At 42.2% G+C, this 27,284-nt stretch overlaps 3 protein-coding genes across 4 annotated transcripts in view; all 3 read right to left on the bottom strand.

Annotated features, from left to right (window-relative positions):
• LOC117759011 (platelet-derived growth factor receptor beta) overlaps positions 1–27,284 on the bottom strand; it is a 71,197-nt gene that overhangs the window by 25,507 nt on the left and 18,406 nt on the right. The gene's annotated exons all lie outside the window — the stretch shown is intronic.
• LOC117759018 (enteropeptidase-like) lies at positions 164–15,442 on the bottom strand. Its single transcript, XM_034581010.1, has 27 exons — positions 15,191–15,442; positions 14,992–15,116; positions 14,562–14,629; positions 14,147–14,289; positions 13,671–13,721; positions 13,478–13,597; positions 11,635–11,731; positions 11,093–11,190; positions 10,412–10,558; positions 10,186–10,338; positions 9,994–10,099; positions 9,770–9,920; positions 9,547–9,688; positions 9,274–9,363; positions 9,052–9,177; positions 8,829–8,972; positions 8,604–8,714; positions 8,320–8,443; positions 8,135–8,230; positions 7,898–7,947; positions 3,855–3,926; positions 3,607–3,751; positions 3,186–3,364; positions 2,751–2,846; positions 1,766–1,905; positions 1,533–1,587; positions 164–860 (listed from the first exon to the last, which is right to left on the bottom strand). Exons 1-27 carry the CDS (start codon positions 15,300–15,302, stop codon positions 742–744), a joined length of 3,060 nt encoding a protein of 1,019 aa, XP_034436901.1. The 5' UTR covers positions 15,303–15,442; the 3' UTR covers positions 164–741.
• Positions 17,535–27,284, bottom strand: part of LOC117759005 (macrophage colony-stimulating factor 1 receptor 2-like) — a 14,486-nt gene continuing 4,736 nt past the window's right edge. The window contains exons 2-22 of one of the 2 annotated variants that reach the window (XM_034580985.1): positions 26,883–27,149; positions 26,401–26,706; positions 25,769–25,905; positions 25,519–25,681; positions 25,023–25,401; positions 24,441–24,556; positions 24,239–24,347; positions 23,761–23,924; positions 23,582–23,682; positions 23,305–23,431; positions 22,895–22,999; positions 22,700–22,810; positions 22,339–22,498; positions 21,478–21,539; positions 19,610–19,698; positions 19,263–19,385; positions 18,342–18,453; positions 18,089–18,188; positions 17,898–18,024; positions 17,717–17,828; positions 17,535–17,633 (exon numbers count right to left, since the gene is read on the bottom strand). In XM_034580985.1, the coding sequence (XP_034436876.1) occupies positions 17,572–17,633; positions 17,717–17,828; positions 17,898–18,024; positions 18,089–18,188; positions 18,342–18,453; positions 19,263–19,385; positions 19,610–19,698; positions 21,478–21,539; positions 22,339–22,498; positions 22,700–22,810; positions 22,895–22,999; positions 23,305–23,431; positions 23,582–23,682; positions 23,761–23,924; positions 24,239–24,347; positions 24,441–24,556; positions 25,023–25,401; positions 25,519–25,681; positions 25,769–25,905; positions 26,401–26,706; positions 26,883–27,149 (3,032 nt within the window). In that variant the 3' untranslated portion in view covers positions 17,535–17,571. Of the gene's footprint in view, positions 17,634–17,716; positions 17,832–17,897; positions 18,025–18,088; positions 18,189–18,341; positions 18,454–19,262; positions 19,386–19,609; positions 19,699–21,477; positions 21,540–22,338; positions 22,499–22,699; positions 22,811–22,894; positions 23,000–23,304; positions 23,432–23,581; positions 23,683–23,760; positions 23,925–24,238; positions 24,348–24,440; positions 24,557–25,022; positions 25,402–25,518; positions 25,682–25,768; positions 25,906–26,400; positions 26,707–26,882; positions 27,150–27,284 lie in introns of both variants that reach the window. The other variant, XM_034580986.1, reaches the window with a different exon arrangement.

Raw genomic sequence — 27,284 nt, 5'->3', positions numbered from 1 at the left:
TTCATCAGATGAAACTGAATTTTTTGATTTTTTATTATCAATCAATCAATCAATCAAATTTTATTTGTATAGCCCATATTCACAAATCACAATTTGTCTCATAGGCTTTAACAAGGTGAGACATCCTCTGTTCTTAACCCTCAACAAGAGGGTTAAGGGCTTATTACTGTTCACTTGTGTGGTTTATATATAAGTTTGAATTATTTACTACACTGATGTTATTGTTTCATACATCAAATGTCGACTGTTTCAGAGTCTGTTAAACATCGGACACAATTTTCAGACCGAAGCTCACAACTTTTCAAGATAAAAGCTCTGTCCTGCAGCTCAGTATAAAACATGACAGCAACAGAACAAATGTTGTGCTTTTACTCTATTCTGGAACTAGTTTTGATGATTTGCTGCTGTAATCAGTGAATCAATCAATAAAGTGTATCTTATCTTATGTTGTGGTTGTTGTACTCAATCAGCTCACAGCACTTTGTACCAAAGTAAATGTGTTATGAATTAAAGTTGATGATTTAAAGCAGATTTTTCACACTGTACTTAGACGCAGGATGAAGAAGTATTTTACTTAATTAGGGGAAACAGACAAGATGGTTGACAGAGGTCATAAAGAATGATGTCATCATTAGTTTATCATTATAGGGCAGAGTGTACAACATGTTACCAATCACAAATTGAGACGATGACTCATAATAAAGGTTCAACCAATCAGATGCTCCAGTAGGGTTAGTAGAGTCATGTCAGGGAGAGAGAGGAGCGTCTGGTCTGGGCGATCCAGGAGCTGAAGGCGGAGACTCGGGCATAGACTCCAGGTCTCTGAGGTCGTCCACAGCCAATCCCAAATGAGGTCACACCTGGCAGGAACCAATCAGAACATAACATTTCTTCAGTCCTCAGCTTCATGAAGCTCGACACCAGGGAGGGAAATCAGTCCTTTCAGAAATGAGTGAAGACAACTGCCATCGTTCAGTTTATCCGAGCCCTCACCAAGAAGTTCTGTCTTTGGTATTCATACTTTTTTCATGTATCTAAAGGGTATTATCACTATATTATTATTATTATTATTATTAATTCAGTATTACTTTAGTATTATACTCTTAAGGGCATTTATATGATGCAGCTCAGAGAATTATATGTAACGCCCACATTGTTGCCAACATTGCACAAAGCAGCCTCTTAGTTCGCCTCCTGCCTCGGTCCGGCTTTGCAAGTTTTATAACGCAAAGACAATAAAGCGGTTTTGTCATCTCGGCGTTATAAAACCTGCAGGTGTCCCCGGTTGGAAATTTATGTAAATTACAAGGTTAAGGTTAAAGGTAAAGAATAACTTTAGGTTAAAGTAATGGTTGGGGAAGTAGTAACTATGGTTAAGTCAATGCCCGCGAAAGTCACGACAGTTAGGTGTGTGTGTGTGTGTGTGTGTGTGTGTGTGTGTGTGTGTGTGTGTGTGTGCAAACAGCCGCCTGAGGGCCACACCTGGCCCTCCAGTGAAACTGTGTGGCCCCTGATGTTAGGGAGATACTGACCAATCAGAGTCCAGTATCCATCTTCCAGACATATGAGTGGACCACCAGAGTCACCCTGGAAACAAATTCATTAAATCTTTATTAATAAAACAACACTAACATTACTGTCCAACCGACCAATGAACTCTCAGATCCATTCACGAGAACAACAATCAAGGGCCATGTGGAGGACAGGGCCTGATTCAACAGGCTGGTTTACACCTGAGTCCAGGTGAGTCCAATCGAGTTGTTACCTGACAGGAGTCGACTCCACCCTCAGGGAACCCAGCACACAGCATGCTGGAGGTGATGTTGTACTCAGGTAACTGACGCTGACACTGATCCTGAACCACCAGAGGAACCTTCGCCTCCTGGAGAACATCAGGAGGAGAACCTGAGAGGCAAACAGGTCAGAGAGAGAGACAGACAGGTCAGAGAGAGAGACAGACAGGTCAGAGAGAGCGACAGACAGGTCAGAGAGAGAGACAGACTGCTGTAGAGAAAAGCTTGTTGTGTAGTGAAGGTGGGGGTGGTTGAGCTGATGTCCATCTGAGACTCAGTCAGTTGATGATGTCAGAGCTGAAGGTCCCTGGTCCCCAGGACTCAACTGAGGAAAGAAGAAGCTGCAGCAGAGTCCACTTCACAACCGTCTGACCTGAACAGCTGGAGTCGAACTCCACTGCATGTTTCCTCCTCTCAGTCGGTTCTATGGTCAGTTTTCCATCTGGTAGAAGCAGCAGGAGAGGATCCTGTGAATCTCCTCTGGAGGATCATGTGTGAACACAAAGAGTGAGACTCGGTTTGTCTTTCTCCTCCTGAGCTCCTGTATAAAGTCTAAATCCAGGAGCAGTGTGAACACAGCAGAGGATCCTCCACTGATTCACTGAGTGTGTGTGTGGGGGGGGGGGGGGGGGGGGGGGGGGGGAGGAGCTTCTAACACGGGACACAAACATGAAGAAACTAAAACAAATCTCTCTGGTGAAAAAGTGCTGACACACATAGCTAGAGAAAGAGAGAGACAGGTGACTGTCAGAGAGAGAGACAGAGAGAGAGACAGGTGACTGTCAGAGAGAGAGACAGAGAGAGAGACAGGTGACTGTCAGAGAGAGACAGAGAGAGAGACAGGTGACTGTCAGAGAGAGAGACAGAGAGAGAGACAGGTGACTGTCAGAGAGAGACAGAGAGAGAGACAGGTGACTGTCAGAGAGAGAGAGACAGAGAGAGAGACAGGTGTGTCACCCTGCTCGACGTCTCGTCCCCATCCAGCGATGAAACATTGTTTTCCTGGTTTGACCTTTTGACCTTCAGCAGGTAAACACAGTGGCTGGATCGACTCTGTAAGACAAGTTTTTGATTTATCGTGACAAAAAAGCTTTTTACTGGTGACCTGACAAAAAACTTCTTTGCAGAGGACAGTTGTTTATTCATTAAAGGAAACTCTTCGTTCCTCATGACCAAACAGTAACTTCCGGTTGACAATTGTTGTGGATCATAAAACTGTTGTTTATTTTGAAGTTTGCTTATTTTATTCAGCATAGATTTATATTGAAAACTTAATTTCATACCATCATTTGAAATCATTGGTTGAAATTCTAAACAAACCTGAGCAAATGTATTACAACAATAATGGATGAGATATTGTTTCTTCACTAAATCAATGCTGTGTTTACTGACGGGTGAAGTTGATCTGCTGCTCCAGATGCATCATGGCGATGTCGGCCTGTTTGCTTCGTCGGTTGTAGTGTCCGTTAATGACGATGCGATCAACTCGTCGGGTCTGAACCCCCGCAGAGTCCTCGCTTTGAGAGTGAAGCCCGAGAAGAGCAGTCCAGGACTGGAGGTGGATGTTTTTCCTGTGAGGGGGGAAGTGACATTGTGTCTTTATTGTGTCTTTATGTCTTTGTGAGGACACCTGCTGGACAAACACAGGAAGCTTCTAAACAGCTCAGCTACAGGCTGCAGTCTTCATTATGTCAACATGTTCACATTTTTAATGTCTAATCAGATTTTATTCATGATATATTTCATACATCACGTGTGTTTTATAGATTCTATAGATTCTGTGTTTACATATGAGTCGTGATGATTATCTCACCCATAGACACAATGAGCAGCAGTCAGCAGCCAATCACTGCCAATCAGAGAGGCTCCACACACGTGACGTCCTTGCCACTGAAGAGACGCAATCCACGGCCACGACCCTTTCACTGCATTTGCTCCACCCACTACCCGGCCCACAGCTAACAGGAAACACAAAACACAAACACTAACGCACAAACTCCAACGAAATGTCAATGACCAGGATCAGATCTGATAGTTTAGATCAAACTTTGATTTTCTTACCTTGACCCAGCCTTCCCTCTTCTGATTGGTCTGTCTCCTTCGTTGTATCAGTGACTCGACGAACTCCACAAGCTAAAACACCGATAATTGGTCATTTTTTATTTGAAATCATCTCAGTTCACTCAGCCTGAGACCCCTCCCACTTTATCAGCATGTTGTACTGAGATCAGACGGAGAGTTTGCTAACAGTAACAATGGTAACTAACGGTAACAATGGTAACTAACGGTAACAATAGTAACTAATGGTAACAATGGTAACTAATGGTAACAATGGTAACTAACGGTAACAATAGTAACTAATGATAACAATGGTAACTAATGGTAACAATAGTAACTAACGGTAACAATGGTAACTAATGGCAACAATGGTAACTAACGGTAACAATGGTAACTAACGGTAACAATAGTAACTAATGGTAACAATGGTAACTAACGGTAACAATGGTAACTAACGGTAACAATGGTAACTAACGGTAACAATAGTAACTAATGATAACAATGGTAACTAATGGTAACAATAGTAACTAACGGTAACAATGGTAACTAATGGCAACAATGGTAACTAATGGTAACAATGGTAACTAACGGTAACAATAGTAACTAATGGTAACAATGGTAACTAACGGTAACAATGGTAACTAACGGTAACAATAGTAACTAATGGTAACAATGGTAACTAATGGTAACAATGGTAACTAATGGTAACAATGGTAACTAACGGTAACAATAGTAACTAATGATAACAATGGTAACTAATGGTAACAATAGTAACTAATGGTAACAATGGTAACTAATGGCAACAATGGTAACTAACGGTAACAATGGTAACTAACGGTAACAATAGTAACTAATGGTAACAATGGTAACTAACGGTAACAATGGTAACTAACGGTAACAATAGTAACTAATGGTAACAATGGTAACTAATGGTAACAATGGTAACTAACGGTAACAATGGTAACTAATGGTAACAATGGTAACTAATGGTAACAATGGTAACTAACGGTAACAATAGTAACTAACGGTAACAATGGTAACTAATGGTAACAATGGTAACTAATGGTAACAATGGTAACTAACGGTAACAATAGTAACTAATGATAACAATGGTAACTAATGGTAACAATAGTAACTAACGGTAACAATGGTAACTAATGGCAACAATGGTAACTAACGGTAACAATGGTAACTAACGGTAACAATAGTAACTAATGGTAACAATGGTAACTAACGGTAACAATGGTAACTAACGGTAACAATAGTAACTAATGGTAACAATGGTAACTAATGGTAACAATGGTAACTAATGGTAACAATGGTAACTAACGGTAACAATGGTAACTAACGGTAACAATGGTAACTAATGGTAACAATAGTAACTAACGGTAACAATGGTAACTAACGGTAACAATGGTAACTAATGGTAACAATAGTAACTAACGGTAACAATGGTCTGTGTGTTAATTATAAATCACCAGAGAAAGTTCAGTGTTGAGTTTGATTTGAACACCTGATTCCTTCAATATGAATACAATTTTAAAAAGCAGTCCAGACCAGCCCTATGTATGAGTCAGTGGGGGGGCAGTGTGTCTTCAGTCTGTGGACTGAGTTGAACATGTCTTCTTCTAGGTCCTCAGTTAGTTTTATATATTACATCATATCGGTTGGACAAGTACCATTCTCCATAATGACAACAACGTTCACATAATCACTTCCTGTTTGGCAAGTTGTCTTCAAAGTAAAAGCACAATGTTTGTTTTGTTGCTGTTATGATTTATACTGAGCTGTATGACAGAGCTTTTATTTTGAAAAGTTGTGAACTTGGGTCTGAAGATTGTGTCAGTTGTTTTACTCTGAAACAGTCGACATGTGATGTATGAAAAAATAACATCAGTTCAGTAAATCATTCAAACTTATATATAAACCACATGTGAACAGTAATAAAAAATACATAAAATCTTCAGTGCAGATAAACCAGGTAGGATGATCACAAAGTTTTCTAACTTCACTCTGTTTATAATTAACCCTCAACAAAAACAATAACAATTGACATATTTCTGTAGAAGAGTTTGCGGATGACTCACTAATGAGAAGGAATAATTCAGATGTATCAACACAGGACAAGAGAACACAACATATAATATAATATAAGTAAATTTAATATGATATAATATAATATAAGAATACAATTTAATATAATATAATATGATATGATATGATATGATATGATATGATATGATATGATATAATGTAATGTAATGTAATGTAATGTAATATAATATAATATAATTTAATATAATTTAAAATAATAACAAGAATCCTTGATTAGTGTAGCGATGGATGCTGGAAGTTTACAAGAGACAAAGAAACTCCCCTGTAAGCTGTGGGTTGAGTTGTCCTTTCATCAGTAGAAGTTCGTTTTGTTTGTAACTGAACACACTGTCACATTTAAGAGCTGCATACAGAGCTGGACAGTTATTATTTTCTTTTTGTATGAATTTCTATATTTGTTGTAAGTGATAGATTGTTTTTGTATGACTTTCTTTGATTTTGTGGCTTAAAATATTGCACTTTAATTAGCTTGTGGTCATTTGTTCTTTTTCACTGGTTCTGGCATTTAAATTTAAGTTGATAAATTGGCTGTTTTTAATGGTCCAGAGTCTTTTGTTTACCCTTTGAATCTTTGTGCAGGTTATTAGTATTGTCTTTCTATTTATTGTAATATTTAGTGGTGCACCGATGTATCGGCCGTATATTGGTAGCGGCCGATATTCGCCTTGTTTACTGCCATCGGCGTATCGGTAATAAACTTGACTTTCACCGATAACATTGGCTGATGTTCATTGGTATGTTTTCTGCAGCCTGCCAATCTGGCATCCAGATTATAGTACACTGATGCCGGGTTTACACCGGGCGCTGAAGCGCCGCGCAGCGCCAAGGAAAGCCAGGCGCCTCCCATCCCCCCCCCTGTTAAACCTTTGTGTGGTCACATGGGCTGCGATGCGCCGCGCCCTTCACCGATGGTTTCGGCGTGTGAGCGAGCGTATCGCGCCAGGAAACAGACTGAAAAATTATTTTAAACGATATAAATGACATATTTTATATGATATAAATGATCAAATATGCATCCCATACTTTGTATTCCCCTTCTGTTGTCCTGGAGTTTTAATTTTCCCAATTTTCCCAATCACATAATTAAATGTCCCCCTCTGCCCCCCCACTACAGCCACACAAGCAGTCATATAGATAAAAAGAGAGAGAGGGGGGGCTAAAGGCTTGCTTGGAGAATACGTCATTTACCCCCGACACCCGACATTGAACGGGTTACATACAACAACAAGCGGAGAATCGCGGGCTGACCGGCGCGGAGAAATGCGGGTCCGGTGTGAACATGCGCAACAGGTCCTACATACAAACAGCAGAGACAATGTCGGCAGCGTCGGCTGTGTGGGATTTCTTCACTGTCTCAGAGAAAGATCGCCGTTTAGCAATTTGCAAGACATGTTCAGCCGACATTTCAAGAGGGGGTAATACCACCAAGGATTTCAACATGGCATCTAAAGTTACACTTGTCACTTTTTCTGTTTTTCATATTATTCAAGTAATAAACAAATATCGGTATCGGCATCGGCTATCGGCTAGATTGTTGTTTTAAATATCGGTATCGGCCAAGAATTTCCATATCGGTGCATCCCTAGTAATATTGTATCCCTTAGTTTTCATGGTGTTTCACAGTGTGACGGTGTGTGGATGATTTTTAATAACTAGTTAAATAAAAAGGCCGTAAATATTCTTTACCAGGAGGAGGAAGTGCTCGACTAGTTTTGTTGCATTTGTTGCATGAGGAGGTCGGAGGTGCAGTAGGTGGCAGTAATGCACCTTGACGTTGGATGCCAACCCTCAGTAAACCGAACAATGAAGAAGAAGAAGAAGAAGAAGAAGAAGAAGAAGAAGAAGAAGAGGGTGTGAAGTTCTGTGTGAAGCTTATTTCAGGAACACCAATGAATCGTTCTCTGGAGAACAACACGAGAACGATTACTCACGTTGGTTGTCACAGTTTAATGAAATCACTTCCTCACTGGGGCAGGTTTCACTGTAAAAAAAAAAGCTTTAGTGAAAATGAACACATTTTGTTGTATTATATATAGTAATTACATATAAATATATAAATATTCAACTGGTTCTGATTCATTTATAGATCTGATCCTGGTCCTGGTTTTGTTTCTGATTCTTTTTCTAGCCCTCGTTTTAGTTCTAGTTCTGGTTCTGGTCTTTAGTACCTGATTGTGGTTTCCATGTTTCCGTTGCTGGTGACTGTGACGATCATAAATGGCGAATCTTCTGGCAAAGCTGTAAACAGAGACGCTTCCCCTGACCTGCAGAGGTACCGACAGGAGAAGTGAGACAGGTACCGACAGGTGAAGTGAGACAGGTACCGACAGGTGAAGTGAGACAGGTGTGTTACCTGTAGCCAAGATACCGACAGGTGAAGTGAGACAGGTGATGGGTCCAGGTTTTAGAACAGACAGTAAACAAAGTTGAAATGAGTTGAAACTGGAGACGACTTGACCCGTTCACCTGTAACACAACTAACACACACACACACACACACACACACACACACACACACACACACACACACACACACACACACACACACACACACACACACACACACACACACAGAAACTGTTGCCAGGAAACAAGATATCATGATATCATTGATCCTGTGTTGATCATCAGACTCACCACAATCTGCTTCATCAGACGCGTCAGGACAATCGACCACAGCGTCACACTGACGGATACCATGGATACAACTTCCTGTCTGACACTGGAAGTGACCGGCTGCACACGGAGCTGTTCACAAACCACGAGACCCATAATCAATAATATTAATAAATAATCATTCATCCTAATAAATAATACAGCTGTGATCTGTTGATATAAACTTCAGTCTGACCTCTGACTCACCTGGTGACCCCAGGTTGACCCCAGAGGTGAAGTTGGCGCTGAATCCTCGGCCGTAACCTGAGGCGTCTGTAAAGAACCACACTGTCATCTGATTGGTTGTTGAGAACAAGTCATGGGTGGGGCCATCGTTCCCAGTGAGGACAGCTGAAAAAATAAAAACAAGTAACAACGAGAAGAGAAAACAGGACGATGCTGAAGAGCATTATGGGTAATCCCTCCTCACCCAGTAAGGTGGAGTTAGATCCCGCCCCGTCCCGCACCTCTACGACGTCATAGGTTGCTTCAACGTCAAAGTCCAGGAAGTGGAGCTGAATGTTTTGACCCTCCACCGTGTGGAGAGTCCACAGACCTGCAGCAGAGCATCATGGGTAACTGACCGGCCCAACATGGGTGACAGGTAAACATAACATCACAGATCACATGATATCACAGGACTTGTACTCACATTGAGCCTTGTTCCCGTAGGATTGTGGGTAGTTTGGCGAGCTGAAGGTGGAGTTTGGCTCCCAGAGGTTAAAGGGCCCTCCACAGTCAGCTGGACCAATGAGAGCAGAGGGGATCCAGTCAGATAAAAAGAAACTGATCAGTAGGATTTCATTAGTAACCTGTGAGACATAGGGGGCGTGGTCTAAATATCACCCTGGTACAAGGGGTGCGGCCAAAGTGGTTTACCAGATATTGGGATGTGGACTATGTAGGGGCGTGGTCTTAATCTCACCTGGCATGGGGGTCGGGGTGGTCGTTGGTGGGACATTAGTTGGTTCAGGAGGGTTGGGGCCACAGGGATTGGCGGTCAGAGTGATATCATCCAGGCCAATGTCATTCCTCATCCCTCCTTTCTTCAGGGCCTCAAACTCCACCTGCAGAGGTCAGAGGTCAACCAGCAACCAATCACCTATTGGTGAGGATCAATAACATGATCACTCCATGATGTCACTGACCGTGCCCTTCGTCGTCAAGTTGAGGGTGACCTGGCCGTAGTTCCAGTGGTCGCCATAGTTACCATCTCTCTGGAACACCAAGGTAACTGCAGGGTTTGATCGCAGCAGCAGAACTCTGAGCCGGTGGATATCGTCTCCGAACATGTGGTACCTGTTGTTTGTTCATATTCTAGTTGTTTACATGTTGTTTACTTGTTTACATGTTTATGGTAGTTGTTGTTTACCAGAAGCTCAGGCACATGGGCTGCGTGGACGGAGTCAGAGGGAGGCTGTGGATCCTGAAGCTCTTCAGCCATTGGCCGGGACTCCAAGGTGTGACGATGTAGAAACCTGACAGTTGAACTGATCAATAATCAATAATGTATCGATAACAAACAGCCCCTCTCATGTGATAACATCATCCACATCGAACCCACCAGAGCCGTCACCCAGCGTGTGGTCGAAACTCGGTCCGGTCAGCGGAGGAAACGTGGAGCCGTTTGTTCGAATCCAGTCTCCATCGTCATCGTCCTGCCGCTGCCTCCAGAAACAGATGCCTTGCTCAAAGGTGCAGGTCAGTTTCTGTTGATCTGAGACAAACAAACAAACAAACAATCAGTCAAAAACATAATCACAGATATAACCTGAGGTGTGACGTGTTACCAGAGAGGCTGGACAAGTTAGTGGCGCTGTAGGTGGCGTTGAATCCTGACAGGTTGGTGACATCATCAGCGATAAACTCCACAGTTGATTGGTCCGTCAGCAGCCACACTGTCCTAGGAGGGGCGGAGCCCGAGAGCTCAGCTACAAATCAGATCAACATGTCGTCAGGTGACCTGAGTCTTCTTCTTTATTGGCTGGTGGCAACAAACATCAAGGTGCATCACTGCCATCGACTGGTGCACCGTTCCTAGAGGTACTGCAATACCAGGTCGATGCGTCATGACCTGAGTCAATCCATGGTTAGTTAATTAGTTAGTTGGTTAGTTGGTTAATTGCCTAGTTGGTTAGTTGCCTAGCTGGTTAGTTAGTTGGTCAGTTAGTCTTCCAGTTAGTTGATTAGTTGGTTGGTCAGTTAGTTGATCAGTTAGTTAGCCAGTTAGTCAATTGGTTAGCTGGGCAGTTGGTTGGTTAGTTGGTTGGTTAGTTGGTTAGTTGGTTGGTTGGTTGGTTGGTTAGCTAGTTCATTCATTAATTTGTTAGTCCGTCAGTTAGTTAATAAAGTTGTTTGGCTAGTTAGTTGGTTGGTTAGTACGTTTGGTGGTTAGTTAGTTGCTTAGTTAGTTGGTTAGTTGCTCAGTTAGTTGGTTAGTTAGTCAGTAAGTTGGTTTCTTTACCTGTGAGCTGTTTTTTTTGGTCCGACTCCTTCATAAATCTTCAGGTTGTTGATGTTTTGTTGTGTTTGATGAAAATGTATCTGAACCGAAAAACCTTGATCGACTCTAAAATCAACACAAACATCAATTAAACTCATCAGAGTGAAAACACACTTCAGTCATTGGAACAGGACACATGTGTGTAGTAGGTGTATATAGTGTGTATACAGTGTTTGTAATGTGTGTGTATTGTGTGAACTGTGTGTATAATTTGAATGATGAGTGTATTGTGTGTGGAATTTTTGTATTATGTGGACAGTGTGTATACAGTGTATAATCTGTGTGTATTGTGTGTACAGTGTGTATTATATCTATCTATCTATCTATCTATCTATCTATCTATCTATCTATCTATCTATCTATCTATCTATATATATATATAGATGTTGGATGCACTAATTGGAAGTCACTTTGGATAAAGGTGTCAGCTAAATGACATGTAATGTATTGTAATGTAATTGTGTGTGTAGAGTGTGTGTACAGTGTGTATAATTTGTGTAGTCGTAGCACCTGATGATCCAGCGACAGAAAGTCGTTTTAGAAACGTTGGACGAGCTGAAGGAACCTGTCGGTCCTCTCAACACAAACTGTCCGTCACACATTGTTGCTATGGAAACAGAATGCTGATACTATCAGTTGTCTTATATATATATTTATAGTGGAAAGGACACAAACAGTCAATGTTACTGTGTACAGTGTGTAAACAATAACAACATTGAACTAGGGCTACGTTGTAGCACTGACGGGCCCGAGCACAGGCATTTTGAAGCCTGTTGCGGTCGGTGGAGAGAGCGATCAATGACCAAGCGCACATCTCTGCGTTGCACGCGTTTTGCGCACTGCGGCAAGGACAAACGCTTCACTTCCTGCGTCCGTCGAGCGATGTCGATCCTTGCCTGCTAATTGCTCATTACGGTCCACGCTATTAATTGCACATCACACTGTGAACATTTTATGTAAATCGAATGATAGTTGTAAAACAAAGCTTACTTCCTGTTGCCAGTAGGTGGCGCCATCACTATTATTACCTACAGACTAATATATCTGTTGAAGTAGGGGCTCTGATGTATTGTGAGCAATTTTGTGTCAATTGGACAATGTTACAACAACTTAATTATCACACTGATCAGTAGGTGGCGCTATGACCCTGAACTAATATTAATATATGGATGTGTTCAGGTCAGGATTGTGATCAAAGGTCAGTAGTTCGGAGCCGGATGGATAATGCAGAGGGGATTTACAAAGTACTTCCTGTTTCATGGCGAATCAGTAGGTGGCGCTATGACACTGAGGAAATATTGACACATGGAGCTGTTCAGGCTTGGACTATAATCATGTGACAGAAGTTTGGTAGTGATAGGACGATGCACAGTGGAGTTATGACAACATTGTCTCCTTTGTAAACGTGTAAACATTGAGGTGCGGCGAACCTTCGCCGCACCTCAATGTTTACACGGTTTGAGGAAATGTCACAATTCTGACCATGGTCCAATGACTTGACTGAGCTCATTTGAGCTGTTTATTGTAAAGCAGCAAGGAGCAGTCCATCAAAGTATAAAACATGTCACTTCCTGTAGCCAGCAGGTGGCGCTGTGATTTTAAGTCATGATTTCTGTGTAGATGTCATCAGGCCGGGACACTTGTCTTACATGTCTAGTTTGGACTCGATTGGACCATGTATGTCCGAGATACAGAACCTCGTGTTTTGATGGCGTGTAATCAAACTTTGACGCCACGCCACGGTCACACCGTGTGACGAAAAATCGATCTTTGAGTTAGTTTATATCTCCATCTTGTTTAAATTACACTCATCTCAATTTGAAGTTGATCTGATGAAAGCCCTGTGACAAGTTCGTCAAAGTAAAAATGTGGAATATGGCCAAAATGGCCACGAAATGCAAAATGGCGGGCTTCCTGTTGCTTTTTTCACAATGCACCACTAGACTTTTTTGTGCGTCTGGTCATGATACACAGGTGTCCTGATTTTTGTGAAGATCGGTGAAAGCTAACTGAGGGGCTTTTCCTTAGATGGCGCTGTTGAGCCATTTTGCCACGCCCATTTCAAATTACTCCAGAATACAATTACTTTTTGGGGTTTTGAATTTCCTGCAACAATTTGAGTGTCTAGGCCTGAAAAAGCCCAAAAGGGAAATACAAATCCTTCGAAATACAATAGGGCCTCCCAGCGGAGGTGCTCGGGCCCTAATTATATATATATATATATATTTATATATAATCACAAATCTATGACTCCTATTATGATATAAAGTGCTTTGAGTGGTCTTCAAGACTAGAAAAGTGTTTTATGAATACAAAGCGTTTACCATATAAAACTTTATCTATAAGCACTGACCACAGCGAGTGGTGTCTTCATCGGAGGCATCAGGACAGTCGTAGACCCCGTCACAGAAATGATTGATCACAACACACGTCAATCGATCAGCGCAGTGTTTCTGATGAGGAGGACACATCGCTATGGAAACCAAAGCAATCATTAGTGTGTACAAAGTGTGTATGACGTGTGTGCTAATGACTTGTGTTGTCACCTGTTGTAGGTGTGATGCTTGTCTGTGTCTCCGTCGTCTGGTCTCGTTTCTCTGCAAAAAAAGTTTCACTTAAACATAAATTCTTTCTATCAAAAAACGTTTGAGAGAATTTTATGTTTAAGTGAATTTTTTTTCTAATATCCTCCAATATTATCTAAACTGTTCTAGTCCGTTCTAATCTGAACTAATTTGATCTAATCTGATCTAATCTGATCTAATTTGTTATTATCTTATCTACTCTCATCTAATCTTATCTGTTTGAATCTGTTCTAATCTGATCTAACTTTATATCTATACTAGATTGATCTAATCTGTTTTTATGTAATCTCATCTAATTTGATCTAATCTGTTCGAATCTGATGTATTCTGTTCTACTCTGATCTAATATGACCTAATCTGTTTTTTTTATCATTTAATCTGTTCTAATCTGTTACCTCACAGTGACGTCACAGTCAACTCACTGTCACTTTGTTTACCTGTGATATGGATGCTGCTCCTGTCAATCACCAATCCTCTGTTCTCTGCCTCTGTAAGCCCCGCCCCCAGTTGCTGCTCCGCCTTCTTCACGTCGATCATATGATAAAACCTGAGGTCAACGGTCACGGCCACGCTTCCCTGACTTAGAACAAATATCAATAAGTAATCACCTCATCAATACGATAATCAGGAGAGATAAATCATCAGTCAAATAATCAATCACTCAAATGTGACTATTGAATTGATAATCTATCAATCAATTGAGTAATCAATATCAAATCAAAAAGCCCCGTTATTGATGAATCAATACATTGTGATTGATCAGTTTCAAAGTCATTGGTCAGTGTGAGTGATCAGTATTAATGTGATTGATCAGTTTCAAAGTGATTGATTAGTATTTATCAAATTTCTGACCTGAAGTTTAACACCTGACAGGACTTGTAGAGTCGCCTGAGCTCAGTGAGGCCAAACGCCTCAGACACCTGTCGACCAATCAGAGGTCACATCAGTTTATAGGGTTTAGTTAAACCTGATCAGAGTGAAACATCATTTTTCATTGCACCAGCTTGTGAGAAGTCTTGTGCACAGTGTGTGTTGCCAGGCAACAAGAACATGGACGCTGCTGAGGCTAACAAGTTAGCATGATAGCAGGTTGGCGATGTAATGCATGAACATTTTTTACATGTGACCCTCATGAGATCAGATGGACTATAAACCTCACTGTCTTTCAAAATAAAGGCTGATAACTGGAGGCCACCTGTAGCCTTTCAAAATAAAGGCTGATAAATAAAGCTGCTGTCGGGATTCTTCCTGTTTCTATTTCTTTCAAAGCAAAGGTTCTCACCAGCTGTTGGACATCAAAGGCCAAAGATTTAAAGGGGGGACTGCTGCAGTTCGTCAGCTCCTCAGAGAAGTCAGCGCCCTGTGTGATCACCATCCGACCACTCAGCACCACAGGCTCAACGGCACCTCGGCACAAACACATTAACAGTCGTCATCGGGCTCCTCTGAGGACCGATCAGTTAATTGATTCATTCATTTACCTTCAGAACCGAGGCTGATCCATGAAACCACGATCAGTCCGACACAACAGATCAGAAGAAGAAAAGAAATGATGGTGAGACAAAACTCCAGAGACGACAGACGCTGCTTCATCCTGTCGACTTCAGGGAAAGCACACGATCAATAAATCAGCTGCTTGTTGAAAGTGTTCTCCTCCTGAAGACCTCAGTTTCCTGTATGATTTATAATCTGAGGTCCAAGGATCAGACTCTGACCTGTGATCAGTTTTATGAGCTGAAAATGATTAATGACTTTATCAATACAGAAGCTGATAAAGAGCATTGATATGTGTGTGCTGGGAACACGGAGCAGCAGGAAGTAAACTTCGTTATTCTCATGATTTATGTTTTAAAACTGTTTTAATGAGTTTGAAGTCCAGAACTGTCGACAACCTGTCAATCAAACAGCTGTAATGTCACCGACTTCAGTAAGACAGTTTTTCTTCAGATCCACGTTTCAACAACGTTTGTTTATCACAATCTAAAGTCCACAGGTGAAAACATGTGACCCCGCCCCCTGTACTCACCTGTCAGGTAGTAACTGGTTAATTACAGACAATGATGTTGTTCACAAACAGATGAGTTTGAAACCAACTTTATTGATTCTGATTCATTTTGACACTTCATTCATTCACAACATATGTAGGATTTCAGACAATATATCAATCAATAATGTAATCAATAAAAAATAAACAACATAATCAGATTGAAAATTATAGAAGATCAAAAAGATAGAATCAATTAATGAGATGAGAACACGACTGTTTGCTGTCCTGGCTCCTGAACGGTGGAACGAGCTCCCCAATGACATCAGGACAGAAAGTCTACACATCTTCCGCCGCAAACTAAGAACACATCTCTTCTGACTAAACCTTGAATAAAAGTTTAAACTAACAATTCAGTAGCACTTAAATGGCACTTACTTATAGCACTTTGTAGTTTGGCTTTTTTGAAGAAATTGTACTTTCTTGATTCTTGTTGTTCTGGTTTGTTCCTCATGGTTGATGCACTTATTGTGAGTCACTTTGAATAAAAGTGTCAGCTCAATGAAATGTAATAATGATGATTAATCCATCATTTTAATCTGAAAATCCTGATCTCTGGTCATTTCCTGAATCTGAATAATCTGACTGTATATAAAGACCATCAGTGACTGTATATAAAGACCATCAGTGACTGTATATAAAGATGATCAGTGACTGTATATAAAGATGATCAGTGACTGTATATAAAGACCATCAGTGACTGTATATAAAGATGATCAGTGACTGTATATAAAGATGATCAGTGACTGTATATAAAGATGATTAGTGACTGTATATGAAGATGATCAGTGACTGTATATAAAGACCATCAGTGACTGTATATAAAGATGATCAGTGACTGTATATAAAGACCATCAGTGACTGTATATAAAGACCATCAGTGACTGTATATAAAGATGATCAGTGACTGTATATAAAGATGATCAGTGACTGTATATAAAGACCATTAGTGACTGTATATAAAGACCATCAGTGACTGTATATAAAGACCATCAGTGACTGTATATAAAGACCATCAGTGACTGTATATAAAGATGATCAGTGACTGTATATAAAGACCATCAGTGACTGTATATAAAGATGATCAGTGACTGTATATAAAGACCATCAGTGACTGTATATAAAGACCATCAGTGACTGTATATAAAGAGGATCAGTGACTGTATATAAAGATGATCAGTGACTGTATATAAAGACCATCAGTGACTGTATATAAAGATGATCAGTGACTGTATATAAAGACGATCAGTGACTGTATATAAAGACCATCAGTGACTGTATATAAAGATGATCAGTGACTGTATATAAAGATGATCAGTGACTGTATATAAAGATGATCAGTGACTGTATATAAAGACCATCAGTGACTGTATATAAAGATGATCAGTGACTGTATATAAAGATGATCAGTGACTGTATATAAAGACCATCAGTGACTGTATATAAAGATGATCAGTGACTGTATATAAAGACCATCAGTGACTGTATATAAAGATGATCAGTGACTGTATATAAAGATGATCAGTGACTGTATATAAAGATGATCAGTGACTGTATATAAAGATGATCACTGACTGTATATAAAGAGGATCAGTGACATTCTCTAAGATGAATCTTTATTGAGTTACCATGACAACGTGCGAAAACACACCTTTGATGTTTCAGAAAGAGATCATGTGACCTTGAGTCTGTTGACACTGAATCTTTCAATAAAGGTTTCATGTTTACCTCAGTTTATCCATAAGGTTTTCAGCAGTGATAAGAAGGTCTGCTTCTTATTGGTTAATAAACAGTGATAAACCGGTTTTGATTGGACGATCAAGAAGACTGATAAATGTTCTTCATCTTTGTCTCCTCCTCCTCTCCATCGTCACGGCGCTCTGAGGATCCGGACAGGAAGTGATGTCAGGTTCACAGAATAACTGTGTTTTATCAACAGCTGATGTTGTTGTGTGTTCATTACCTCTCTGTCCGTTCTCTTCTTCTTCTCCTCTCTTCACCATCTCTCCATTCACATCCTCCTCCTCTTGTTCTTCTTCTTCTTTAAACTCGTCGATGTTCCTGTACGCCGTCACCTGAGGGGACACCAGCCTGTCAGTCAGAGCTAAGGGAACATTTCCCTCCGCTCTGTAACTGCTCCTCACCTGGTGGCTGTGATGTGGCGACATGTCATTGGTGGAGGGGAAGAGCCTGTTGATGAGCTGACCAATGGTTTTGAAGGTTGGTCTTTGGGCGGGCTCCAGACTCCAGCAGAGCATCATCAGCTGATACCTGCGAGGACCGGTGAGTCAGATTCAAAATATCTTTATTAACATTCAATCATGTGTTGTCTTACATCTCCGCTGGAGCGAAGTCTGGCTGAGACATGTGGCGGCCATCTTTGATCATCTTGTAGAAGTTGGTATCCACGGCAACATTTGGATACGGACTCCTGCCTGAGGGCGGGATAATATGATGATGTCACTCTGATGTCACAGGTCTGATGCAGGCATCTCCATAGCAACAGAGGACACTGTTGTCTTCAGAGATTTTAACAAACTGAGTGACTGATCAATAATCAATACGATCAGCATGAGATCGAAGATTACCCAGAGAGAAGATCTCCCACAATAAGACGCCGTACGACCACACGTCGCTCTGCAGCGTGTAAACGCACTGAAAGATGCTCTCCGGCGCCATCCACTTCACTGGGAGACGAGCCTGTCACAATAAAACACAAGATGTGTCACAATAAAACACAGGATGTGTCACAATAAAACACAGGATGTGTCACAATAAAACACAGGAAGTTTCACAATAAAACACACCATTGTTCACTCTATCAGCTGGGGCCTGTACTACGAAGCAAGTTCAACATATTTAACTATAAATATACTATAAGTAAGTCTACTTATAGTCTATATCATATCTTTAAAATACAACAGGTACAACACTGTGACTGTTTCTACTGTATATTGATATCAGTACACACATGTACAATGAGGTTTGAAAGTCAGAAACTAAATGAACATAAGTATAAAACCATAAAGAACAATAGAAACTAGAGAAAAGACTTTAATGTGTAAAATGTAGATTGAGTTTCTCTGCATCAGCCACAGTGAACAGGTGAAGTAGCTGCAGTCTGTGGTACTGTGAGCACTTTGCTCCTACGGGTCAGGTTGGTTCTGTTCGGATCCTCTGAGGAGAATCTAGATCTTTCAGAAGCTCATCAGAGGAGCTCAAAGGATCTTGTGGGTCTCTGAAGACCCTGGTCCTCCTCAGAGACTCGAACAATCCACACCAGCTCCACGGATCCTCTAAGAACATGATGTCATGGTTCAAAGGAAGGGATCGGTCAGTGGGCGGAGCTTTATACTGTTTGATCTCTTATCTCCAAGTTAACCTGGAGCAGGTCAGCTGTTCAGAAAACTCTGAATTTAACCTGAAGTTACCTGATGACCACAAATCCTGCTTCTTAGTTCAGGGCCCTGACCGTGTTGTTGTTGTTTACTGTGACAGTGTGTACTGACGTTTCCCTGGACGATGTAGCTGTCGTCATGGTGAATGTCTCGAGCCAAACCAAAGTCACAGATCTTTGCAACACGAAGATGAGTCAACAAGACGTTCCTCGCTGCTACGTCTCTATGGATACACTGAGTGATCGACAGGTGAGAGAGAGACAGGTGAGAGAGAGACAGTTACAGCTCTGCTGCTGATATCTGATAGGAACAATCAGTGTGTGTGCGTTGGTGTGTTTTTGTCTGTGTGCGTGTGTATGTGTTAGTATGTTTGTGTGTTTTTGTCTGTGTGAGTGTGTGTGTGTTTGCATGTGTGTGTGTATGTCTGTGTGCGTGTGTGTCTGTGTGCATGTTCCTACATTTCTGTCGGACAGGAAGTCGAGACCCTGAGCCACCTGGAGGGAAAAGGCCATGAGGTCACGGACAGACAGGCCGTCTGTGTGCACACCTGAGGGAAAGACAGAGAGTGAGACAGGTCTGACATCACAGAGACAGACAGCTTAGTTCAGGGGGGCATTCCATCAAAGTAGCTAAACCCTAATCCTGACTATAAGTGAAAAGGTTCTGCTTGAATTAGCTTCAACTTCCACTTCAGGCTCAAGCCATTCCACTAACACAATTCATTTGGGTCTATGACTACCAGTTGTCTCCTGCAGTAAAAAGTTATATTCAAAGATGTGTGTAAAAGCTATTTGGTGTGAACTCTTTGTTCCTGTGGTTCTGTAGCTGCAGATCAAGTCAAACTGGCTCCATCTTCCTACACAACTCTGTAGATTTTAAATCATGAATCACTTCAGCATGTTGTGACTCTGCAAGAACATAGTGTCTCACTGAGATATAACGGACGAGTGTTAGTGAGGATCATCACAGACTCAAACCTGTGGAGTTAAACAAGTCAAAACCTTGGACATAGGGCCCCCCCATCACAGATGTGCCCCCCCTCTATTCCACCTCCTCTGCAGCTGTAAGGGCTCAGCTGGACGTCGCCCTCTAGTGGCTGTGGCATCTTTTTTACAGCTAAAGGTTTAATATTTACAGATTTACTTCTATTTAAAACACACTCTTCACTTTTTATTAGAGACGACTTAATACTCGTTTGTGTTCAGATTCTTGGGATGTGACAAAATAAAGTTTGTTAGGTCATTGGGTCAAAGGGCTTCACCCAAACTTCATCAGGCTCATTCACAGTTATTAATAATTTGCACAATTTTCTGTCCTGACGTCTCTTTTGCCTCGTTGATTATGACATGTATCATTCCCTAAGAAACCAGTGGCCTCCCACCAGCCTGTCACACTGACATCAGTCATTGTGAAGTGCTTCCAGCGACAAGTCATAACCCACATCAGCTCCTCCCTTCCTGAAACCTTGGACCCTCTTCAGTTTCCACAGACCAAACAGGTCCACAGACCATTGCCTTGGCGACCCACACCACGCTCACCCACCTAGACCAAGGGAATACATATGTGAGGATGCTCATTGATTATAGCTCAGCGTTCAACATCATTATTCCCTTAAAACTCGTCTCAAGCTCATTGATCTTGGCCTGGAGACACCTGCAGCTGGATATATGACTTCCTGACAGGCAGGTTTAACACGGGCGCACCTCAGGGCTGTGTGCTCAGCCCCCTCCTGTATTCCCTGTTCACCCACGACTACACAGCCAAGCACAGCTCCAACTCCATCATTAAGTTTGAAGACGACGTGACCAACGACAAGATGGCCGACAGAGAGAAGGTGGCATCACTGACAATCTGGACCCCCCCCCATCCACTGATGCTAAGATTGAGAGGGTCAGCAGCAGCTTCCGGTTCCTTCACTGAGGACCCTTCCTGGACACTTCTAACAGGAGTTGAAGCTAATTCAAGCTGAACCTTTCAAGTTAGCTAGCTAATTTGATGGAATATCCCCCCCCCTCCCACACACACACACACACACACACACACACACACACACACACACACACACACACACACACACACACACACACACATGAGTTAAGGTGTGTTCAGGGCCCTTTCCTGCGAAGCAGGATTAGTGGGCCCTTCTAATTGGGGTAAATCACCAAGGTACCTTGCTGAACGGCTAACCTGCTCCGGAGCCCTAACCCCCGTAGTACAGGCACCTGGTGTGTATTCAGGTGTATTCAGGTGTATTCAGGTGCGTTCAGGTGCGTTCAGGTGTGTTCAGGTGCGTTCAGGTGTGTTCAGGTGCGTTCAGGTGCATTACCTTTCTGGGTTTGAACTGGCAGCATCTCCTGATACTCTGAACAACATGAGATTCCACTGTCACTGAAACACACATGATTGGACGTCAGACGACAGCTGATGTCACTCAGTGTTTCCACAGGTCAAAGGTCAGAACTGCTTGAACTCATGCTGCGTTCCAGACAACGCAGATGTTGGAATTTTCCGACCTCCTACTTGAAAGTGCAGTGGACGCCTCACAATCAGAGTTCGAATTTGTGAACTCGGGGAAACTTCATCTATCCCTAGTTCACAGAGCAGCAGTTGAGTGACGTCACACAACAATGGCGGCACTCATGGAGACATTGATCCTGTAGCTGAGGCCTTGGAGCTTCTGTTAGACTCTGGTTTCTTCCTTTGTGACAGTGACAGTGTTCTCTCCCTCTTATGCATTGAATGTGTTTCTAAGTATAAAGCAAAAAATATTGGTTATAATAATAATAATAATAATAATAATAATAATAATAATAATAATAATAATAATAATAATAATAATAATAATAATAAAATGGCGTTGTCTCCCTCCTCTTTGATTCTGTATGAACAGAGGTTGCTCTGGTCACAGTTGAATTATCTCATCACGAGACAAATAAACATTCTTAAGGTCAGAAATGTTTGTTTACGTACGACGTCATCACCATGCACCACTTGGAAGTCAGAACTCAGAAACTTCAATATCCAACATCCGAGTTGTCTGGAACGCAGCATCAGAATCAGAATACCTTTTTGTCATTGTAAGCTATGCACACAATGAAAATGAAATAAACGAACTAAATTAAATATCTTTAAGTTAAATAATTTCTGTCGGATTTCAATCCGTGGGTTGAAACAGAAGAACTCAAACCTCCTGACTCTGGTGTTCTGGGCTGCGAGGTTCTTATAGAACGCCTCCTCCTCATGTTCATTCACATTCAGAACGGACGTCATGAAGTTGTGAGCGTGAGCCCGTAGGAAGTTCAGCAGGTCTCCATGGCTACAGTACTCTGTGATCATCAGCATGGGGCCTGATGGAGGTCAAAGGTTACAGCGTCAGTCAAACAGACAGTAAACTTTCTGACTTCCTGTCTGTGGCTCTTAGCTCCGAGGTGATTGGTCCATCCTGATCACATGTTCATGTTTTAATTTATTTTAAATTCACTTGACTTTATTCAAACAAACAGGATGTAGTTTAGCAGGGGACAATTTCCAGTAGCAGATGAATTCACCTCCTCGAGTGCAGGCTCCCAGCAGGTTGACGATGTTGTCATGGTAACCAAGATGACTGAGGATCTTCAGCTCGGACATCAGAGCTTCACGTTCCTCTGAGTGAGCGCTCGCTGTTCATTAACAAATCAGATGACATCATCAAAATTAAATAAAAATAATAATAAAAAAAATTACAAAAATAATAAATTACTGACGTTTGAGCATCTTGACGGCAACTCTGGTGATGTTGTCGTCGGTTCCGAGTCCGTACGCTGTCGCCTCGACGACCTTCCCGAACGCACCCGAACCCAAAACTGCACCTGATACACAGAGACGTCAAAGGTCAAGGTCTGAATCACACACACACACACACACAGACACACAAACAACCCCCCAGACAGACACACACATTGACATAAGGCCTAACCCTAACCTAAACTTAACCCCACCCTTATCCTAAAACCAAGTCTTAACCCTCAAACAGTCCATTCAAGAAGTCAGGACCAGACAAAATGTCCTCACTCTGTAGGGCTATTCTTAAAATGGTCCTCACAAAGATATAAGCACAGGAACACACACACACACACACACACACACACACACACACACACACACAGTTGCGTACCCAGGCGGAGTTTGTCTCGTGGAAACTCCCACTTGTGGTTGTACGGCAGCTGAGTGGGGTCAACGAAGGTATAGCTGTTTCCGTCTGTGCTCTCGATGATCTTCCAACGAATCTCATATTTTGGTTTCTAATAAAAGAAGAAGATTCATGTTCCACCAATTATTATCGCTGTTCCCTCCATAGGTTCATATTTTTACCAGACACATGTAAACATGAGGGATCAAACATGTGACATCTTTTCATGTAAACTGAATTTTCATCATCTCAACAAACGCACCTGTCTCCACTTGTAAGAGACGACCAATAGCAGCAGGAGGAGGACGGCGGCAGCGGTCAGAGCTCCAATCAGAGGCAGAGTGAAGAACGGTGGTGGTTCTCCTAAAGAACGTAAAAACAACAGTTTATTCAACTCTACATGTTGAGTCCTGCTCGAGGTTCTTTAAGAACTAGACTCACCAGGACTGAAGACGTGACGCGACTCTCCCAGCTCATTGAAGGCGACGCACTCGACAGTGACATCATTGTCAGCTGGCAGATGGAGCAGTGTCCTCACCACCTCCTCCTCCTCCTGGGATGGCACCTGGGCTGAAGGAACCCGATAGGTGGAGACGTCTCCACACCTGCAGAGGCGAAGTGTAATCGTACATTTTATTCTTTACGAACTGAATCATTTCATCTCTGTTGGTTTGAACAGGAAGTTTGTTGTTGCTCAAAGGTTCCTCAGAAGTTCACATGTGTGTTATTATGTATTAACAACATGATGTAATAACAGCTTTACATACAGAATGGAACTTTGTCTAACACACAATTACCCTACAACTTCCCCTGTAGCGCCAGCCTCAGGACAAACTTTATGTTCAGCTGCTGTTCAGACTCAGAAATAGAAATGATCAGATTGCGATGAACAAAGGTATCAAAGGTCAGTGTTACATACGTGTCCTGGACCCCAGGGCAGGTGTACCAGAGGATTGTGGGTAGAGGATATCCGAAGCTGCTGCAGGTCAGCGTGTCATTCTGCAGACTCACCTGAGCAGTGGGAGAACCTGGAGGAGGACATTTTATTTTAACAGGAAGTCAACATTTATAGATGTGATTATCAGAAGGAAAAACAAAGAGAAGGAAGTAAAGTTTCTTACGGTAAATTCTAAGATCAACGTTCTGTGAACCACTGAAGAATGAGTTTGAGTAATGAAAGGAGTATCGACCCTGATCTTCCTGACGGACCCGCCGCAGCAGCAGGCTCGCCTTTGACCTGAGGCATGAAAAATACCACCTTAACAAACCTTAACAATAACAATACCACCTCAACAAAAGAAACACCAAAATTACCACCTATACAAACCATAATAATAACAACATATAAATAACATATAAATACTTTTTATACAAATACTTTATATTTAAATACTTTATATGTAAATACTTTTTATTTAAATTCTTTATATTTAAATACTTTATTTTTAAATAATTTATATGTAATTCTGTATATTTACATCCTTTTTATTTAATACTATTATGTAAATACTTTCAGCTGCAACATGACACTCCACCACTAGATGTCATTAAGTTCTACACAATCACCCTTTAACAAACCTTAAGGTGGAATTATGTGGTGCAGCAGGTTTCTGCAGTAGAAATCCGAAAATGTAAGCCTGTAATTATTAGTATATTCACGTGTAATCATTAGTATGCTAGCCTGTAGTTGTTAGCATTCTAACCTGTAGCCATTAGCACTGTAGCTCTCCTGGTACAGTGTATCATTGTTATCGTTGTTGATGTGTGTCGTCCAGTCGTGGTCCCTGATTGGAGGATATGCCTCTATCATGAATGTTAACGTCACATCTCGGCCTTCATGTACCTCCACTTTGCTGTTGCTGCTAGTGTTAGCATTGTTAGCGTCATTTATATGTGTGCCATTGGGGCTCACATTAGCAAACTTTTTCCCATTGACTCCCAGTGAACCACTGCTAATGTTAGCGTCTAGCTTCGTTGGCATGCTGCTAACATTAGCAAACAGGTCCCCTTTAACCGCTATGGTCCTGGTGTTAGCGTTAGCATGCTGGCTGGGCTGCAGGTAGATAATCAGGAAGGGCCGCTCTGGTGAGGAAGAATAGTAGAGAGAGTAACCACCACTTTTTTCATTCATCTTTTCTTTCTCTCCTTTTTATTTCAATGTTTCACTCGTTTATTTTTGTCTTGGTTTTATCTTCTTACCCAGAACTCTGAGCTGTGTGGTTACCGTGGCGACTCCAGCTTCGTTGACAGCAGTACAAGTGTATGTTCCGCTGTGATTAAATTCAACAGCAGAGACCGTCACCGTACTGTTGACGGACAGGCGCTGGTTTCCATAGTGATGGCTGATGCTCACGTTCAGTGACTGAAAAGAAGCAGAACATTAATGGAATGAAAACAGTCAACACACAGGTGACCTCTGACCTGTGACCTCTCACCTGTGACCGCTCACCTGTATGTGTGGGTGTGTCCAGGAAAGGTTGTACAAGTGGGAGGGGTTACTGCTCAGACAGGTGACCTCAAACTTTTCACCTTTCAGACGAACTATTTCATCCTGACTGACAGACAGGCAGGGTGGACGACGCAGCCCTGCAGACAGACAGGTAGAGAGTCAGGTAGACAAGTGCACAGACAGAAAGACAGACAGGTGGATAGACTAGTGGATAGACAAAGACAGACAGGTGGACAGACAGGTGTGTAACAGCCGTCACCAGAAGTCTTCTTGATATACAACACGTCTCCTCACATCTTCTACCATCAGGAACTCCTCAGTTCCTCTGCTCCTTCATCTCCATCACACATTATGTAGAAACACTTTAAACATGAAGTTACAAACTGGTTCTTCTCATGTAGTGAATCCTGTTGTTGTGTTGATGTGTTCAGTTCCATCAGCATCTGTTGGACTTGTGTCCTGGGAGAGGATCCTCACATGGGACTGAGCTTTATTCACTGATCACTAAGTTTCTGTTTGACTGTTGTTGAGTTAAGAACAGAGGAAGTTGCTCCTTGTTAACATCTATGAGACCAACTGGGAATGTGAGACAGATAACATGTGATTGATTGATTGATGACAGCTGGACTCACTGGGCACCACCAGCAGGTCGACAGGTCTCGATCGGACCTGTCTCCCGTCCTTCCAGCCTGAACAGACGTAACGTCCGTTGAACGACCTCTGTACATCTCGGATCAGTGCTCCTCTTCGGGGGTCAAAGGTCACGTTCATGCCCTGGGGCAGGCCCTGCCCCCTATCCCCCGTGCTGCCCTCTGATTGGAGGGTGAAGTTTGTGATGGATGGGTCGGTGAGCAGACACTTGAACAAGAAGTCCAGGCCTTCTTTGACATTAGGGGGCGAGCGAAGAGTGACGAACACACTGGACGGGTCAGACGGGTCTGACAGAGGGATGATGGGAGACAGGAGGTCATTTGTCAATCAACAGTAAAAAAAACGTAGAATCAAGCTGTTTTTCTACAGTAAACAGGAAACGGATCCACAAACCTCAGAAAATACACTTTTCATTTGGAACCATGTGACAACTGACAAGGGGCGTGGCCTCAGCAGAATTTACCTGTGATGTACAGGTGGATCCAGGTGTTCAGGTGCTCCAGGCTCAGGTCAGTGTACCCACAGCGATACGTCCCGGTGTGTCTCGGGACTGAACTCTTCACCTCAACAACGTCCGAGAGTTTGTCCTGACGCAGAAAACGAAACGCAGTGCTGGACCAACGGACTGAACCGTTACCATGGCAAATGAGAGAGAAGGCAGCGCCGGCCGTCAGAACCATCTCAGTCTGGTTGTGCAGGAAGACGGAGTTCAGACGAATCAGTGGAGGATCTGAAAAATAGCAACAGTAAATCTGATGTTGCACAAACAAGAACTGAACACCACAGCCTGGTGGTGGAGACCAACAATGGAGCTGAAAGAGACTCTGGAGCCTCTGCTGGTTGTTTCAGGTTCTACACCCCATCA

Source organism: Hippoglossus hippoglossus, unplaced genomic scaffold, assembly GCF_009819705.1.
Source record: "Hippoglossus hippoglossus isolate fHipHip1 unplaced genomic scaffold, fHipHip1.pri scaffold_54_arrow_ctg1, whole genome shotgun sequence".
Taxonomy (NCBI): domain Eukaryota; kingdom Metazoa; phylum Chordata; class Actinopteri; order Pleuronectiformes; family Pleuronectidae; genus Hippoglossus; species Hippoglossus hippoglossus.
The sequence above is the reverse complement of the archived record's forward strand: the minus strand, read 5'-3'. Positions and strand labels throughout refer to the sequence as shown.